At 44.0% G+C, this 14,359-nt stretch overlaps 1 protein-coding gene across 13 annotated transcripts in view; it reads right to left on the bottom strand.

The window, feature by feature from the left end:
* The window catches only part of RARB (retinoic acid receptor beta), a 327,327-nt gene that overhangs the window by 2,456 nt on the left and 310,512 nt on the right, over nucleotides 1-14,359 (bottom strand). For all 13 annotated transcript variants that reach the window (XM_065666116.1, XM_065666114.1, XM_065666117.1 and 10 more), the window contains 3 exons: nucleotides 10,926-11,102; nucleotides 3,600-3,804; nucleotides 1,843-2,001 (listed from right to left, as the gene is read on the bottom strand). In XM_065666116.1, the coding sequence (XP_065522188.1) occupies nucleotides 1,843-2,001; nucleotides 3,600-3,804; nucleotides 10,926-11,102 (541 nt within the window). The remainder of the gene's footprint in view (nucleotides 1-1,842; nucleotides 2,002-3,599; nucleotides 3,805-10,925; nucleotides 11,103-14,359) is intronic.

Raw genomic sequence — 14,359 nt, 5'->3', positions numbered from 1 at the left:
GAAGCCTTGTGCTTTGTTAGCGTGCAGAGCCGTATGCTGTGAGTTCAGGCCTGTGTTTAAAAACTGTCCGGGAACCTGCCTGACACAGAGCAGTTACCTCTGAGCAATTAGTAAATTACTACAACCATGGGAATCCTTAAATGCTGGATGGAAGAAAAGAAAGTGAAAAGAAAGGCTGTTACTGGGAAATGCCTGATCTGTAAAGTGGGAGGGTTCAGCTGCTGCGGCTGCTCTGTACTGCTGCCTCTACTGCTTACAGCATTAGGCAACCCACGCTCAGCAAGCCCTGATGTGGCAGCAGTAATGCTAATGCAACTTCAGTGCATACAGCATTTTGTTGCAAACAAATGATACAGCTGAAAGACTGAAAGCCAGTTAATAAACATAAAGAGACAGGAGTATTTTGGAACTGCATCTCAAGTGAAGTGAGGGCATATGGTAAAGATTCTACTCCACACTGAGGCATGAATGTGCTTTACATATTTTGCTGCTGGTGTCAAAAAGACTTCTTTTATCAAGACAACATCAGGAAATTTATAGCTATAAACCTCAGTGTTCAAATATCTAGCGTAACAAGTTGCATAGGATTCCTGATTATCTTAAAATCTGGGTGATGGAATAGGAACCTGTGCTTTTTAAATGTGAAGGGAGGCAAGAAAAGACAACAAAATTAAACAGAAAACAGTCTGGATATATTCTGCAATAAGATTCTGCAGTGCATATGCCGGAGAGAGCAGCCATAGTGGTAACCCTGGACTGGAAGGGAGCGCTTATGTTCCTGCCTTAATTCATGAGCTTCAAAAATCATCTACAAAGGCAACGACTAACTTGACAAGCAAATGCTGAATAAAAAAGTCTTTCAAGTAAGACTTCTGTTAGAAACAAAAGGACAAACTCTGTAATTGTTAAGAAATTATTGCAGAATTATGCTGAAAGCTTCTCTAAAATCCAATCTATAGCTACATCGATGCCTGTACATACAAGCTCATGTGCTTGCTTATCAGTCAGGGGGTATCAAATCTGTAGTTGAGTAAACATAGTAAGAAAGAACTGCAGCAACCACTGTACAAAAGAATTGTAGCAGTTTAGATGCTCTGTAACCAGGCTGGTACATCTCTGATACAGCTCCTCTACAGTCCACTTCTACCATCAGAGCAGCTGCTTGGCCTCCCCTCTGGGGCTGTACGTCTGGTGAGGGACAATGTGCCCAAACAGGGAATGCCTCTGATTAAATGAAAGCTTTAGAGAATTTATGTGACAGCATTTAGACTGTGTGTGTGTTTCACAGGATCAGGCAATCACATGTGAGACTACACTAAATGTTAAACCAAAAGTGTGCCATGTGTAAGCAAGGTTAGTTAGGATCAGAGGTGCTGAATCTCCAAAATCCTGAATAAGACTGCTCTAAACCTTCGGCACGTCAGACTACAGTCAGGGGAAATCTGGATGTACACGTGCTCTCTGCTGGCTGCAGACTTTGGTTTTTGAAAGCCACTAGTACAGACAGCAAAGTACACGCTGACCCGCACCCCCTTGTCAACATTAAGAAAGGTTTCATTCAGGGCTTTATCTTGTCTTAAAATGACCAACAAAGAGTTCATGCTAATGCTTTGCTAACCTGCTTACACCTAAACATCATTTTCACTCTTAAGTTGCACCAAGAATGTAACACTGTGTGTGTCTGAAGTATCACCAAAGTAAACACAGGAGTTATGTAAAGAAAATAAGGGTCACAAGTACCTTTCCTAGATGTATTAAAAAACTAATAACCCAAGTCTCTAGGCCTGTTTCGCCTGACCTGTAACACTGACACTACTGCTGAGTTATTGGGAGACACTGTACCTTTTGCACTGATGCTACGAAGATCTGTGATTTTCATTAAGATCTTTGGGAACATATGAGGCTTGTTGGGTCGTCTCTTTCGGATATAGATTTTCAGTGCTTCAAGCAATGGTTCCTGAAGCTTATCCACTTTCACTGGTTCTTCAAGGTCCTGGCGATCTGTAGAGAAGTACCACAGCACTTGTGTTATTTTAAATATCTTTCTACAAACTCCAAATCACAGAAGCTCCTCCATGTGCTTGAGTAGAACTCCATGAATTTCATCTTTCGCTCCACCTATGACCCACACTCTGCAGTGAGTATTCCAGAGGAAGAGGATAAACATGGCTTTCTAAAACTTAGATTAATTTTTCCATGGAAAGGTTTGTCATTTGAGTGGTCCAGAATTACCATTTTGCTCTTGTACTGCCCTCTACAAGGGGAAAACACCTTGCTGCAAACGATTTCTGTACAAGAAAGAGGGACATTTTACCGGGGCATGCAGTGACAAGACAAGGGGGGATGGCTTTAAACTGACAGGGGGAGATTTAGATTAGACATTAGAAAAAGTTCTTCACTGTGAGGGTGCTGAGGCCCTGGCACAGGGTGCCCGGAGAAGCTGTGGCTGCCCCATCCCTGGCAGTGTTCAAGGCCAGGTTGGACGGGGCTTGGAGCAACCTAGCCTACTGGAAGGTGTCCCTGCCCATGGCAGGGGGTTGGAACTGCCTTTAGGCCCCTTCCAACCCAAACCATTCCATGATCCTATGATATTTCAGAATTAATTTTGTATGCATCACTGATAACCTACATAGGTACATAAAGAGATTGCAGCTAATTTAGGTTTTGTTTCAATATTAAACCAAAGTGAATTACTGTCAGGTATCAGCAGATGGCAGTGCTAGCTTGAGTGACAGCAAACGTCACCTATAAACCAAGACACACCAGTCACCTATTACCGGGACCCATCAATGCTTTTGAGAAGGGTTATGGTTAGAGACACTAAAATCGAATGGTTTTGTACTAAAGGGCCACTGTCAACAAAGACTGACTCTGGTTTTCTTAGACATCCTCTAGTAGCATCCAGTTTGTATTTCACCAAAATGGCCAACTAAACACAACTCTGGTGCGTTCTAGGCCAGTTTGCAAAGGAGGAGGAGCAAGACAAGGTGGTTAAAATAACAGAAATTCACAGAAGGTTTTGTAAATGAGCTGAGGCTTTGCTTTTTGTATTCTAAACTCATGGTTTTACCTGATTTTACTTGAAGATGTCCCTTTCACATTGCCATCAGCCCACCCCAATCATGTCATCAGTGCCAGCATGACAGTTTTGAACTATAATCTATTTTTGTCTAAAGAAATTTATCCCCAATGGCTTCTGTGTCAGTGTAACTATACACACATACATGCAACTGTAGTTGTAAGTAAAAGCTGTGTAACAAGCACTTTGCTGTAACAAAGGTCATTCATACAGTACCCCCATACTGCTTAAAGAAAAAAGCAGCAGGATATAGCCTGTAGTCCTTCATCAGGCAAATAATAGGATCAGCTGCTTGACAGAATAATTTGATGCATTTAAAAACATATCAATAATAAACCGAATAACTATCATCAGTGAAAAGAACCTTCTAGTGTTAAGTGATTTATAAAATACATGTAATATTACTACCTCTATATGTTATATAGATATATTTTAGTAAAGGAAAGCAAAACAAGTAAAACATCAAAGTTCTTATTGTGTCTGTCCTTTTGGAATGCATCCCTGTTCATGTATGCAGTACCTCCGCAGATTAAGCAGATGGCACTAAGGAGACCCGTTTCTGTATCATCCATTTCCAAAGGCAGGAGCTGGTTGGCAAACGTGAATACGAGATCAGTCAGTGGGCCAAATCCGGCATTGTGCATCTGAGTTCGGTTTAGGGTAAGGCCATCTGAAAAGGTCATGGTGTCTTGTTCTGGTGTGTATCTTGTGCAAATTCTAAGGATCTGTGGAAGGACAAGAAAAGAAGAAGAAATCTGAAGAATTTAATCCGAGGAGATTTGTTGCATTTCCACGATGCGCAAACAACCCACAGAACTGCAGTACATCGCATCAAAACAACCCAAAATCAAACCCCAGCTTGTTTAGTTCCAGTAGCACAAAAGCTCTCCGGTAAAACATAAACACACTCGATTGATTACGGATGGTTTTTATAACTGAAGTTTAAGAACAGGGATTTTCCTCATAGTTATGAAATATCCAAAACTTCCACGCAATTCTCACCACTTTGGTCACCAGCATTACCACAACAGTCACATAAATGGCTCTTTAATTAGTATGCCATACACACTGAGCTATACAGTGCTATTGCACTGCTGATCTGATCCAGCAGGATCATGAAAGTGCCTCCCCTTTGAACGCACACATACGTCACTGATTTGGGGATCAGTTCTGCATTGCAGTGCTTCTCTGGGTCGTGCCTTTGGCAGGGACGAAGTGTCTCTGCAGTACCGTGTGTGAGTGTGGGCAGCTGCGAGCTGGTGAGAAACACCTAACTTTTGCTTGCTTTCTTGTGGGACAGCAAACAGGAGAACATCCCCTGTGAACACAGCCCCGCAGTGAGTGCTCCATAGAGAGCAGGGCAAAGCCCCCCAGCTCCCTGGAAGCTGCAGTTATGGTCTCCATGAGCGATGCTCCTCTTGCCAGTCTGGGAGCTTGCACCTAAACCTCCACATAGCAGCCCGAGGAGCTGGCTCAGCTTTTCTGCTCTGGTGGTCGTTAGTTCCGTGTGCTGTAACTGTAACCTCCTCACCAGCCCGTCGGCCTCCAGCCTTCTGCAAGGCTCTGGTGCTTCCCTCATCCCTGGGCAGGGCGCACACCCTGTCTGCCTGGTGCAAAGCATCCCTTCCCACGGCCAACAGCATCATTCACTCCGGGGCAAGCCTAGGCAGTGGTGGTTTTGTCAAGTGCGCTTGAATGCCGACAGCCACCCAGCACCCACCCCAGATCAAAGAGCATTTGAGGGGAGGCTGAGGATTCACACCTCTAAGTGGACATGGAGGAATGCAAACCACATGGATAAAACAGCAAGGATGCTCTGCATCTCGTTAGCAAATGCCTCTGGGATAACTGAGTCAAGACCGCTGCCACAGCGGAGGGGGCAGCGTGGACAGCCACAGCTGAGTTCAGAGAGAACCTAGGCTGTGTCTCACGACAGACTCTCTATGGTGGGGGCTCATTTGTACAGCTGCCATTAATGAACACTGCCTCAATGACCACATAAGAGATGTCCATCATGTTGACATAGTTCTATTATATATGTATATATCAATGCTTAATGTGTACACTAATCAGAGGTGGGAGAGGGATTATCCTTAAAACAAAACCAAACCTTTCACAAGCCTTGCTGACCAGCTGAGCTGGCTGCAGCTCTATTTTTTCAGGCTTGACTGTATTTATTTCCCACGCAGCCATCCTACTTGGTTTTAAAGATTGGACAACAAAGATTTACGCTAATGTAAGTGAGCACAGAGAGCATCTTCATTAATCCTATGGCTGCTGAGACTCCGTGACAGAGGCCCCAGTGCTTGGCAGCTGACCAGTCTGGGCTTGGTTCTCCCACTTTCATCACTCTGGCAACAGTGCTCCAAATAAGCAGAGAGGAGACTGGGGAGGACGTGGCACATAAGAGACCTAGAGGGAAGCTGCTATTTCTCTTCTTAAATTCCTTGGTAAGAGGCTTAATAGGGTGCATTTCTGCAGAAGGTTCTTCAACTATTTTCTATCTCGGCAATAATCTTATCTCACATTGTGGGCATACACTGGAGCGCCTAGGATCTGCGTGGTTGGACAGGCATGTTTCATATCCTTCCCCTGCCCCTCAATTGGAATAAGCTCTTGAAATTACTTGAGCTAATGAGCAAGAGAAGCACAAATACAAACACAGGGCACTCCAATTCTTCACTGACCACAAATTCCCCACAAATATAAATGATTTTAAAAGGCTGCTGGTATCTCCAAAGGTTTTATGTAAGAGTATTTCAGGACAAGTAGCAGGAATTAAGGTTATAAAGGATGGCAACCCATCAATAAGAGACAGCAGGCTTACTCTCCGTAAGAGAACGTAGCTGCCGTTCTCTCCCCTAAAGTTTGCTGTTGGTTATCCTTTTAAATCACTAAAAGGATTGCACAGTAATGAGAAGAAACAATGCAGAGTTAGTTGTTTTCAAGAAAAGCAAGGTTTTAAAACTGCGTGTTTACTGAGAAACCCAAGGGCTGCTTGTCTACTTCTGTAATGGCATGCAAGAGAAACTGGAGCACAGCTCTTCCCGTCTGAAGTCTGCACATAACGCAGCTGCCTTCCAACAGGCCTGTGCTCATCAGTTATCCAACTTTTGGAGGAACACGGCTCTGTACTCCTTAAGTGGTACTGATTTCTCCTTCACTCAGCTGGGGAGAAAGGCAGCCCCTTTTACTCTGGTGCTATTTTAATTGATAAGCCTTAGCAATGAGAGTTCCACCCTCAGGGACCCGCAGCTCAACAAATCAGAGAAGCAGAACTTGGAGGTAAATTGGGCTATGCCGCGGTGTTTGGCAGATATGGTTCTCCACACCCTCCCTCTGGGTACCAGAGACTGCCAGCCCAGGAGGACTGGGGTGCCGGGAGGCAGTCACCCTAACCAGCCTGGCGGCCAAACACACTTCTCCTGACATACAACAGGCCCCTGCTCCCTTTCCATGCTCACAGCCCTGTGCTGTAAGGCCCACCCTGGGTGTTCATGCTTAGGGTGCTCAGACCTCCCAAATCACCGCGCCCTCCCCCGGCTAACAGAGAGCAAGTGCTCTTGGCTGGATCCTCACTGGGAACGGGTTTGGTTACTCTGTGGGCATGCATAGAAAGGCTTCCACACCCAACTGCTGCACCAGCCTTCAAGCAGAGGAGCCTGCAGTGGTTCTGCTGGGCACCGGCACAGCTGAAGTTCCACTATGTGCTTTCTGCAACGCACTTAGGCCAACTGCAGCAATGGGGTCTCAGGTTCCTCCTGCACTCCCTTCGACATTATCCCACAACATGCTGTTATTAAACTCCGAGACAGACAACCTGAAAAGTTGGGTTTGTTTTTTTTTAGGAATTGTCCTTCATCAAGATCTGTGTAACACCGTGGATATTGCTGAGCTGCTACTAAGCCCTTCTTGGGCAAGCTTCCAGTGTCAAAGTGAAGCTGATTTCAGGCTCGTATTCACTGAGGAACATGTGGGAAACGTCAGCACCTCAAAATGAGAAATCACGGTATCTTTCTGCATTTTAAACTGAACTCCTGATGTCCTCAGTGTTGTTTAGATTTTGTAACCAAGCCAAGTATTTCAGTTGTCACTCTGCTCTTAAATGCCACTTACAGCTGTAAATAAGGCTCTTGCCCATGACTAAAGGACCCTTTGTTTTAAGGAATATTTATATCTTGAAGCATCTGAGGTTCCTACAGCCAGTTAACAAAGTGCAACGCAAAAACCCTACAGGTTGAGCAAAACCAAAAGCATCCACAAAGTTGCTACCATAGTATTGTTACTCATTTTAAACAGGTTAGTTAAGGCAAGCTGGGCTTTGTTATTTAGAGCCCTGTTAGACATTAGCTGCTTTAGCTGCCCGGGACAGTTTCCCCCAGAGGTGAAACCCAAGCAGGTGACTGAAACAATGAACAAACCTCCCCATACGTGCTGCCGTACCCCATCAGCATGAGTTGTTCCACACACACAAATGCCTTTGCAGCATTAATGCGCGGGGTTTTAAAACAGAAAGCAAAAATGACGCTATTAAAGATTAGCTTCCAGGAACTTCTCAGGCTTTTATCCATCGGATTTAGGACAGGCTGGACCCTGGACCCTTTCCACGTTCATTTTGCTAGAGCTTGGTGGGGCTGGGGATGCTCAGCTACTGCCAGGCCAGTGCACAGCAGTCAGCAGCACTCACCTTTGCAAGGCTTACTCACTGAATTTAGTAATATTTACCCCTGAAACTGGTGGCACCAGGGCAGATATAAATTCCACCATCCTCAGTTGGTGCCTTCAGCTGCCCTGTGAGGCTTAATGTTATTTCACTTCCAGAGATTTTGCTTGTTTATATACGAAACAATTCTTTGGCACATACCCAGTAGAGTTTACTGAGCTCCTGGCACCACATTTCCTTTGTCAGCCTGTTTAAGGGAGGGGGATAAGCATCCACAGCCACAGGAACTAACACAAGCAGACCCGTTGGCAGGGTTTATAAATGCTTAAGAGTCCCTATGGACTGTGCTGAGGGCAGGCAGCGAAGCTGGGGGTCCTGTTGGTGTGAGGAGCCCAACACTATTCCTGGCTGGGATGGGAGCCCCATGTCGATACTCCTCTGTGCTGTGGCTATGAGGACACATCCAGAGGATTGCACAGCAGTGGGATCATGAGTACACACCGGTGAGGCTCACACCCATGCTCTACAACACTCACACGGCACAGCACAGGTAGGCAAAAGCACCAGGCGCCCACACAGCATGAGGGGGAACAGTACTCACTCTGTGTCTCAGTGCACAACAGGGTAAAACATCCAAACCTCTCATAATTAGGAGAAATAGCTTGCTGGGGAGGAAATATGCACTATTAAGACACTGCCCCAAGTACTGAAGTTTAGCTTGAATACAGATATGGAGCTGCACTGCAATTCTGATGATGTGCAGGTGATGTGGGTTCAACAGATATGGGCATTTCAGAGGCAGTGTGCGCACCATGCGTTACTGTGCCCATGGTAATTATCCCTTTTTCTTTTTAAGCAGCACATAAAATAGTCACATAAAGCTTGTGTAAATGTTGCACAGGAAAGCTAGTGCTCTCTGCGGCAACCACGTATTATCTGCTCCTGGTTGTGGAAGAGCCTCAGCTCATCCCTGCTATGGGTAGCTATGGCACTCGCTATGCCCTGCTTGCTCAGATGTGTCATGTTCTCTGGCTTCATGAAACATGAAAAAGAGAATGAGCAGGTGACTGGGAATGAGACGTCTCAATAAAGTCTATAACTAGAACTTGAAGGTTGCTACATGGCCACAAAGCAAAAGCATTTAATTGTATTAAAGACTCAAGCTTTTCTATCCATTCATTAATTGGAATAAAGTCACAGTTTACCACCTGCTTTATTATTCTTTTTCTAATCTGGCAACTATGCTTTTATTTCGTCACTTTGACCAAAGGCTGTGAAATGCCTTTATCTGGATGCTTCAGGTAAAGCTGTTTTCAGAAAGGGTGTCCCCAAATACCTGATATAGTCCAGCCGTTGCTGGTGATGAGAAAAGCAAGTGCAGCTGCCGGGGGCACCCTGCGCAACAGCGGCTGTCTGTGCTCCGAGGGTAAGCTCCCACTACCCACCCCAATAAAGAGACAGGAGCTTGCAGGATCCTGAGCAATTACAGAATCAGGGTATGGGATTTTCCAGCAGCTACAGAGCCAGTGCACGGCAGCAATAAATAGGGGGCAGCGGCTTAAGGGCTAAAGTTTCAGTTTGGATGTACAGATTGTTGCTGTATCCTGACTCCTCCCCACCATTTCTGAGTAGTTTCTGTATTAACCATTTGTTACTGGTTACAACAGCAAAGCACAAAGTATTCCTGTCCTGTACTTCTGGCAGAAGATGCTTGAGGAAGCACCACAGCTTCCTGATTATTGTATGCCTTTCAGTGTAAGGGGAACATAACTATGTCTTATCAGGACAGAGCTGCTGATGACAGGCATGCAATTGGTAATGGATGGCCTTGCCCCATGGAGGGACCACACACAGTTAACAATGAGATGGGCAAGTCTGAATGGGAGCCTGGACGAAGGGGACAATCAGAGGTGACTCTTAAGCACGGCAGGGAAACCTCAATCTTCCCTTTTTTTGTAGGCCAAAGAATGATATCCCTTCCCCTCTCCTACCCCTCTTCCTCTTTCATCAGTGTCCTCTAGATGTAATTCTTCAAAACAGCTTTTGACCAAAACAAGAGGAAGAGGTCACAGCAGTTAGCATCCTTCTCAACATGATCCTGTTTGAAGCAATGCACTAATGCACTTTTAGAAATTCAAAGATTAATTACTTCAACTTCAAATTCCCTAGTTAAAAATCCTGTGTCATGCAAAAAATGTATCTATAGTAGCCATTCTACAATGGGCTTCTTGGCCATGCTTGTCTCAATGAAGACTTGAATGCTTGTGCTCAGAAGAAAGCATTTAAAATATGTTTTAAACATGTTGAAAATACTGTTTTGCTGAAAGTTGTTGCTATGACCAATAACACGAAACATATTTGCCACTAAAAGCCTGAAGACCTCCATAGAAAAGCTGAGATCCCAGAGGGCTCCTCTGAAGGTCAGCATGACAGAAACAACTGCGGGCAAAGGGAGGGAAGACACCTTGCCTTGACATAACGGAGAAAAACTCCAAGCCCACCTGCATCGTTCCCTGCTGCAGGTTGTAGGCTTGCCTATTTAAAACTGAACTACATTTAGCCAAAATCTGCACAGAGTCCATTACAGCATCCACTCTCCACAGCTGCCTGCAGCACTGGTGAAAGCAGGGGGATCTGTGCCTGCCAGGCCCCAGCACACCAGTTTCCCCTCTACAACCTCCCAAAACCTCACTCTCAAGATTTGTGCCTTGTTCCTTGAATTAACTCATGACCACATATAACATTCCTAAAATGTTCTGTGGCATACTGTCTTTCTAGGTATCCTTTATATAGAGCATTAAGTTTTGGAGGGAGGAAGAAGGAGGAAAGAAAAAGAATCAGATGTCTCTTCAGTTAACACTGTTAACACAATACGGGAGTTTTTCCAAAGTTGCACAGATTTCACTTTAGTGCCACAATACCAAAATGTGCTCTTCTTGCAACTGTATTGAAATCTACAGGCCATATGTTTAGTTCACACTTACTGTTTTGGTTCATACTTAATTTGAAAGCTATGCTCATCCCATATAACACACATCTCTAGAAGTGGCCGTACCAGACTATCCAATAAACTCAATTTTGCAATCTTAAGGCTGGGGCAGTATTTGACCTCTTCACCAATTACAGTAAAAAGAAGGCTACAGAATACATTAGTAGTGTAACAATGATGTTAAAAACACATACCAGTATATCCAGGCAGGCGGCTTTAAGTAGAGTTATCTGGTCTGCAATGGTCAAACTTGTGAAGCCTGGCAATCGCTTTGCAAATTCCACTATTTTAATAATGCACTTTGTTGCAAGTTCACTGAATTTGTCCCAAAGCCCAAGGTCCAGTCGAACCCGATGATCTGCGCTGGAGTTCTGGAAAGACAGACAGAAGGCACCATAAATCAACAACGTCTCTTTCAGTGAAGGGTTTTCAAGGGAAAGAAATAACAACTGAGTATTGCTTCCAGAAGTACTTTCTATTAACATTCCAGGCATTTTCTGTCGCTTGCTGTTGGGATGATGCTGGTCTTAAACTTGAATTAATCGCCTGAAAATTCCTTGGATATTTCTCTGTTACTTATGATTGCAGAGGCCATCTGTACAAGGAATACAAATGAACTTAAACATTTCCAAATGCCACTATCATTACTCTTCCCTGCCATTATATAATAAGTTCATTGAGACAGACAATTTAGAGTTGTACCCCAGAAAATAGGAATGCACAGTGGAACAAGAATATCAGGTCCTCATCTGGAAGAAGCAGCACAATATTTGGAACACAGTTTCACATACTTAAGGTCCTAGCAAATTAGTTCTACTTAATTTATCTGCTCTGTGGCTCTGCAAGAGTTCTACAGCTTTCTCAAGCTACAGTCCCCCATGAGTTAAAGAGCACTTCTTTACACAACATTAAGAAAAACACCACGTGCACTGATGAATGCTGTATGCTCATTTGATGATGCATCCAACTTACACTCTACTGTTTGAAGTGTTACAAGGACATCCCAGCTGCATCTTTTGTTTCCGTACAGTCACGTATCTTAATCAAAAAGTCCGTAATTTGCTAGGATGTGTAGCAAATTTGTGTTAATTCTGCAATTAAGCTCATGTTTTCATACATTCAGAATAACCACTTGAAAGTGTTGAACATGTCAGCCAAGACCTGGCTTACTCAAAAGTTGCTGTGTTCTATTTCACGCTCAGCCAAGAAAAGATGGTGTCAAGGGGAGACCTGGTGAGTCATTTTCAATGATTCCAATGGGATGACAAGAAACAGATAACAAGACAGCTCTGAAACACCTTGCACTACGTTCCTGTTTTGCCAACATTTGATCCAATGCTGTTCAGGATGCAGCCAGTGTGATGGCCTCCCCCACTATTTCATGAGCTGCCAAATTTAGTGTGTGCTCTAGCTGCCTTCAGCATTCAGGCAATCTTCTCTTCATTGGAAGAGGAATTTTACCTGTCAAAATATGCCGGCAATGAATTTGCAAAAGGTGCTGAGCTGCAATGACAGAAAAGCAGAGGCAGAGCTTCTCTCTTCCACTTCTCATCTCAGCTTGTTGACTCACCAAGAGGCAGGCATCTCCAAAGAAAGGCTCACCTTAAGTACTTAAGTACTCCAGATAGGTACTTAAGTCAGGGAAGGGAAAATCCCGTCAGATGCTGGCTTCCTCCGCAACTGTGATTAGCTGCCTAGTCTTAGTTGGTTGAAGTTAAAATGTTAAATAAACTTTAAAATAAAAGTTAAATGAGAGGAATCAACCTAAAAGTCTAACAGCCATCAAAACCCATTCCATTTACATAGACAGCACTTTCTTGGAGGACACTTCTCTAGTGACTATGCCGCCATCACCACTGATGGTGAGGATGTCCCCCTCCCGCAGATACCTTTGAATCCATCAGCTTCCTTCGGTTCATGGCAAGGCCACAGGGTGAGCTCAGCTTGACTGTGATGCTGTCACCCCCTCCCTGGGCTGCCTTCACAGGCACCACCACCACCATCAGTCATAAAGAGGAAAGTCCTGACAGGTCCCAAGGGCACTGCCAGCCTGACATTCACCCTCACTTGCAGCAGGGCTGCAATTTGAGCCAGTAATAGTTACATTAGGCTCTTATTGCAAAAACAGATGCTAAACCATGCTGCACAGTTTGAAGGTGCACACATGCTCTTCCCTGCTACCCCTCTTTACAAGGGATTAAGAAATTAAATTCATCATTTCTATTTGAATTTTTATTCTGGAAACTTCTTTTTTTTTCTTTTTTTTTTTTCTTAATGATATAAGAAAATATGGGAGAAAATGCCTTTATAATCCTGAACCTAAAGAATTGCCTTCAAAACAGTTCCAAACTAACAGGTTAACAGTCATTGTAATGCCCTTTGAAACATTTCTTTTGGCTACCGGAGTATGCATCCTTCAGATTTATTTTATTTCATCCTCAAGGACCTTGGTGAAATACAATACATTGGAGGAAAAATAAGATCAAGATGTGCAGTCATTTAGGCTGTAATTAAATTTAATAGGCAGTTTATCCAGTTCATAGAAAGATGGCATAGCAGAGAGCTACACAAAGCAGAGCCTAAAGCAGGAAATCATTTTACACTAGGGTATCCATCTGGAAAAAAAAAGACGTTACATGAAACCAGTAAGTGTGAACGAAATCTTCATCAGTATCATATGAGCTTACTTTATCACGCTGCAGTACTGGCAACGGGAAGTTTGACATGTCTTCCACTAAGAGTAATGCGCGGCCGTCTTAACAAATGTAAATCTCACTCAGTATTATGCAAACTGAAGAGAAGGGGCAGTTAATAAAATACAAAATAACCAGGTGGTTTATTATGCCAGGTGCCAAATTCCTCAGCGCTGAAGCTAATGTGGTTTACACATTATCATGGAGATGCTACAAATGGAGAGGGTTTTCACATTTTATCTGTTAATGAACCTAGTCACAAGCATCACAGAAAACAGCTATATTTTTATTAGCATTTCTGAATATGTAAAAGCAAGCCCGACTCAATATCAATGCACAGAATCATAGAATCAGCTGGGTTGTAAAAGACCTTGAAGATCATCCAGTCCAACAGTTCCCCCCAACACTGCCAAGGCCACCACTAAACCATGTCACTGAGGGCCTCGTCTGCATGGTTTTTGAACACTTCCAGCAACGGTGATTCCACCACTGCCCTGGGCAGCCTGTTCCAATGCCTGACCACCCATTTGGTGAAGAAATTTTTCCTAATATCCAGCCTAAGATCTCATCATTCAATAAATATATTAAACAACACTGGCCCTGCTATATTGTACTTCCAGCAGACATCTGGTAGGTAGAAGTTCCCCATGAGAACAAGGGCTCATGATCGTTAAACTTCTCCCAGCTTTTTGAAGAACACTTTCATCCATAGCTTCATCCTGGTTGGGTGGTCTATAACAGACACCTACCGGGATAATCTGCTTGGTTGGCCTTCCCCCTGATCTTCACCTACAAACATGCAACCTTCCCACTCACAACATTGAGTTCAAGGCAGTCAGTGTGTTCCCTGACGTACAGTACACCCCCACCTCTCTTTCCTCACCTATCCTTCTGAAGAGCCTGTAGCCATCCATTGCAGCACCCCAATTATGTTT

Source organism: Lathamus discolor, chromosome 2, assembly GCF_037157495.1.
Source record: "Lathamus discolor isolate bLatDis1 chromosome 2, bLatDis1.hap1, whole genome shotgun sequence".
NCBI classification, from domain to species: Eukaryota; Metazoa; Chordata; class Aves; order Psittaciformes; family Psittacidae; genus Lathamus; species Lathamus discolor.
This window is presented reverse-complemented; position numbering and strand designations above follow the sequence as displayed.